This window comes from Lactuca saligna, chromosome 8 (genome assembly GCF_052625555.1).
Source record: "Lactuca saligna cultivar CGN05327 chromosome 8, ASM5262555v1, whole genome shotgun sequence".
Taxonomy (NCBI): Eukaryota; Viridiplantae; Streptophyta; class Magnoliopsida; order Asterales; family Asteraceae; genus Lactuca; species Lactuca saligna.
Window position 1 is genome coordinate 146,276,823 of NC_136424.1, and position 5,263 is coordinate 146,282,085.

General features: G+C 35.2%; 1 protein-coding gene across 1 annotated transcript; it reads left to right on the forward strand.

Moving 5' to 3' along the window:
* Positions 1-486: 486 nt before the first annotated feature.
* On the forward strand, positions 487-4,177 carry LOC145010163 (uncharacterized). The gene is made up of 4 exons (XM_078968738.1): positions 487-652; positions 859-938; positions 1,026-3,165; positions 3,324-4,177. The coding sequence occupies exons 1-4, from the start codon at positions 487-489 to the stop codon at positions 4,055-4,057; spliced, it is 3,120 nt and encodes a 1,039-aa protein (XP_078824864.1). The 3' UTR covers positions 4,058-4,177.
* Positions 4,178-5,263: the final 1,086 nt, after the last annotated feature.

A 5,263-nucleotide genomic window follows, 5' to 3' on the forward strand; every position in this document is an offset into this window, starting at 1 on the left:
AAATAATTGATTAAAAATTATTTGTTTTTACTATAAAATTTTAATTATAGAAAACAACCTATGGACCATAACCTAATTATATTATATTCACATTTTCTATGGGATAGTATCCCTTCCATTAACATATTTCCTTCGCTACAAATATTTTTTTGTTTGTATTTCGATTTACTCACGAGTCAAAAGTGAGATGGTCTTATTTTATAAATAGTGGATAAATAGACGATGGAAATGTGGTGATCGATCGTCTATAATTGTCAAGAAAAGTTAGGGAGATAAGTGGATGGCTATGGACAAGCGGTTAGCGGGTAAACGGGGACCAAAAGTATGAAAAACTCCACACCAAATCCTCTCCCTCCTCTTGAATTTCATGTCTCTTTCTTGCAAAGGAACGTATGATATCATTATTCATGTGTATATTCCAGCGGAACTTCTGAATGTTTACGTCGTAAAAGTAATCTGTTTGCAAAGGAGTTTAACATCATCAAAATGGGAAAGAACATGCAACATAAGGATCCACCTAACATGCAGTTACAAACTGCTAACTCGGGAGGTATTAATAAAATATTCCATGCACTTAATCGCCGTCACCGGTGGCAAAACGTCCGGAAAACGCTTCCGGATAAACGGAAAGGTTCTGGAAAGCATATTATAGGTGAGTATTATATGATTTCTTTCTACTCTTAGATGTATCTCCTATCTTTGCATTTAAAACCGATCTCATAATATGAATATAAAATTAGGAATGCATGTTTCCGACGTAAATATTAGCATTTTCATTATATATCGTAATTCCATGCATAGAGCTACCCAAAATTAACGTGAATGTGGTTCGTTCCAAAATATTCCAAATTTTTGCAGATGGGGAAACTATCGAACATGTAGCCACCACAAGTCAAGCACGTCAAGTGCAGGGTAATCATAAAAAGAACAAATCCGAAGTAAGTGAATCAAGATCGATCATGGTGATGTTTGATTGTAGACAATTCGTAGTTGATTAATATCTACTTTTTTATATGTTTTTTTAGATAGAACATTCAGGCACAGAAGCTGGCCCCTTGACATCTAAAGCCTCGAAGAAATTTCGAATAAGATCTCTGATCTCAGACGAAATGATCAAACGAAGGAAAAAAACTTCACCCCGTCGACGCTCTCCCTCGCCGACACGTTCCCCAAGTAAACGAAACGATAAAACTCCAACAAAAGTTACTCAAAATAATTGTGAGAGTCCATCAACCATGAAGAAAAGAAAGTGTAATATCTGTGCTGCGATGTTAACTGTGAGTTATCTGAGACAAAAGGCTCAAGCATATGAACACCAGAAAAGCTTGGAAAATCGAGATCAACACCAACAACGTACTTCAACGGATATGTTACGGAAATCCTCAAATGGTCGAAAGAAAGGACTAACAAAGTCTTTTTCGTTCCCCATACTACGTGGATTATCGAAAAGAAAAGATTCCGAGATAGAAGAACTTAAAAGTAATTTAAGAGCTTGTAAAGATAAAGAAACTACCAAGGAGAAATTTATATTATCGATGAATCAATGGAAGGATGATACTCTGTTTCCAAAACCGATGCTAACTAGGCCAGCATCTTTCAAAAGCCCTTCTTCACGCTCACAAAAGGAGAATCACCAAACTACCAATCAATCCAAGACTCTTAGACAAAAGATAGGTAGAGTCATGAAAGAGAACAAAGAGAGTCGTGATAGTCGAGAGAGTCGAAAGAAGGAGAAGCGAAGGATTCTTATGGATGCAGTTTTTCACAAGATTCCTTATGGTAGAAGGAATTCGAAAGATCCTAAAAAAGTTAGCCCCGAAAAGATTAAAAGCAATTCCACCACTAGTAGCACAGGAAGTCATCGAATGGCTGTTGTTGACAACGCAAATCTTAAAAAAAATGCATCCACTGGTGAAGCAATGAGCAAATACCGAAAACTATTAAGCCAAACATCTATTAGAGAGGACAAAGGTCATATCAATGATCACAAACCAAGGTTGTGTGTAGCTGGAGATGTTTCTAGTGGCACAAATGAGAGAAAAACACTCAAAAACATTCACTCATTACCTGCTATTAGTCCCTCTGATTTCACCCAAAACCAAGAGTTTCCAGTTAAAACGGAAATGGAAACGCAGCAAAGTATCGTAAATGCAATTGTTGATGATCAAAAGTCGTTAGATCATTATGCATTTACAGCCAAACTATCTGTGCCTACTCCTGCTATACAAAATCTAGTCAAGGAAACCAAATTAATCGACAAACATGGGACAGTTGGTAAAAATTCTGGACTAGGTCTAAGTACTTCCGATCATCAAGAAAAGAACGACCCCCAAAAGGAGCATAGTTCAGCTGTTGAAACTGCAATAAAGCAAACAAAATTACATGAAGAAGATGAGGGCGTTGATGGAAATGAAGGAGGTGGTTTAAATGCTTCTGATCATCTAGAAAAGATCAACCACCAAAAGGAGTCTAGTGCTGCCATTGAAAGTGAGGTCAAGGAAACCAAACTAGTTGACAAAGATGAGCACGTAGATGAAAAACTTGTAATGGGTTTAAATTCTTCTGATATTCACGAAAAAATTGACCAAAAAAAGGAGACTATTGCAGCCGAGGAAACTGAATTAGTTGACAAAGATGATGAGGAAGTTAAAGAAAATGTTGGAGTGAGTCTAAGTACATCAGATCATCAAGAAGATATCGATAACCAAATGGGGTCTAGTGCTGCTAATGAAAGTGAAACCAATGAAACCCGTTTAATTGAAAAGGATGAGCTCGCCATTGAAGAGAATCTTGATGATCTTAATAGTTCTGATCATGAAGAAAAAACCGACAACCTAAAAGAGACTACTAAAGAAAGTTCAGAAATTGAGGTTCAACAAGATAAGTCCTTTAATGAAATTCTTGGAATGTTCAAAACGGTTGAACAAAAAAAACTAGACGAGGAAAGTGAGCCTACTTTACAAAAGCTAGTGATCAAGGGCACAACAGATGATCACAAAGATCAGGGTGTTGATAAAGACCTAGAAGTTGGCGAAAATACTTTGGATCATGATCAAGAAAACGAAAGCTCACCATTAACCTCTGTTCCTGAGGTTGAAGAGTTGATGCAAGATTCAATACTTGAGTCACCTTCTCTAATAGACATACCACAATCTCCATTGGAAGGTATTCTTCATTTATGGTATCATTTTTTTTTTTTTTTGGATCACATTGAAAATGTCTTCTTGGGTTAGGTTATTTCACAATAACAATATCACTCAAAAAGTCACAATCTATATATATATACCTAACATGAATCTTGTTGTCTACATCGATGCTTACAGAATTTTCTGATGAAAACCAACAATACTTGTTCTCTATTGATGATCAACCATCTACCTCAGACCAACCATCTATTCCTAGCAAAAGACCTAACAATGAAAAACCTATGGGCGTTAATGCAAAGAGTAGAGTGAATGATAAGATGCAAAGAAAAGGATTTTTACACTTGGATTTAAACTCAGTCAAGGACAACATCGAGTTCCAATTTGTTAAAGAGGTGATGGAGCGATCAGGTTTTCTTGACAATGAAGTTCTTGGAGAATGGTATTCTAGCTACCAACCAATTGATCCTTTATTATTTGAGGAAGTGGAAGCTACTTTCCTTCAAACAAACAATCTTGAAGAGCTGGATTCCATGAAGGAAGGGGAAGCTGCTCAAAAGATCATCAACGACCATCATCTTCTTCTGTTTGATTTAATCAATGAGGCTCTACTGGAGATTCATAATAAAACGTGCACTTTTTGCCCAAATCCATTGATTTATGGTTCAAAGGTTCGCCCAATGCCTGTAGGATACCGTGTTCTTGAAGAGGTATGGGATATTGTTAATATGTACCTGAGTTGGAGACAAGATCTTCAACCATCATTAGATGATGGAGTATTGAGCCGTGATTTGCAGAAAGGGGATGGTTGGATGAACCTCCAGGCTGATGCGGAGTTTGTAGGCATTGAACTTGAAGAGATGATTGCTGATGATCTGTTAGATGAGCTTGTTTTTGATGATCTATTGATGTAAAGAGACAAACTGTTTATACGAATAAAAGGCTAATTGGCGTATTTTTGTTTTGTCTAAAAGATGCACCAAGTTGGTGGAGGATCTCTCTTTCACTAGACACTTACACAAAACATAGATTGTATGGTATACAGACAAAAGGATTTGAAAAAGCGTGTTATGTATGGGTTGTTGATTTTTGAGTTTTGCATATTTATCATGTGGCTGTTCTTTGTCATGTGCCAAGATTTCAAAATGTGGAATTATCCTTTTGGTTGATGATATTTTACGCCAATGATAAGTTTAGTATTGATAGGAAAGTGGGATTAATTTGCATGAAAGATGCAAGGGTAATTAGCAATTAACATGCAATAGGCTCATAGATAACAATTCATGTTTTAGCATCCAATCACTACTAAATAAGCTATTGTAATAAATAAATAAATAAAATTTAAATAACGTGAGGCGTAGCTTGGCTGCAAGGTCAAAGTTAAGCCTTGACGAGCCTTGCTGTTTTTTAAGACGTGATTATTTTATATATATTAAAAGATATAAATCATATAATTATTTAATTTTATCAAGTATATCAAGTTTTTAGAAATTTTATAATAGTATTTAATAAAAAAAAAAGTTAACAAAAACTCAATTATTTTAGGGCCAATAAAAAAACTAAAAAAACTTGTGTTTTGAAAAAAAACTCACGCCATAACACGATAATATGCGGCTTGACACGATATTTAGGCAACATGCTTAACACACTCGTCTTGAACGTTTTTGTAACGTCTACACGAAATCTCGTGCCAAGGCACACCTTAAGGTGTGCCATAACGCGTTTTTTTAGAACCATGGAAAAACCACTATAAACGAAACTTATTAGACAAATAAGCCTTCAATAAAATAGGGGTACATGGAAGAAGCTTGAAACATTGAGAGATTTTTTTTTTTTTTTTTTTTTTTTTTTTTTTTTTTTAGGGGTTATTTTCAAAACCTTGGTAGAAAGTGGTTGTTTTAAATATCATTGTAGAAATAAAAATAGGGTTGTTGGCCCACTAAAGCATTACATAAATAATACTACCTCCCTTTCATATTTATTGCCCACTTTCAAGGGCGGACCTAAGAATTTTCCAAAGAGGGGCAAAAATAATTTATAACTTTTTGTGGGAGGCAAATATTTCTGAAGGGTCAAAATATATAATTTTAAAAGATTAAAATATAATTTTTTTTAAATAA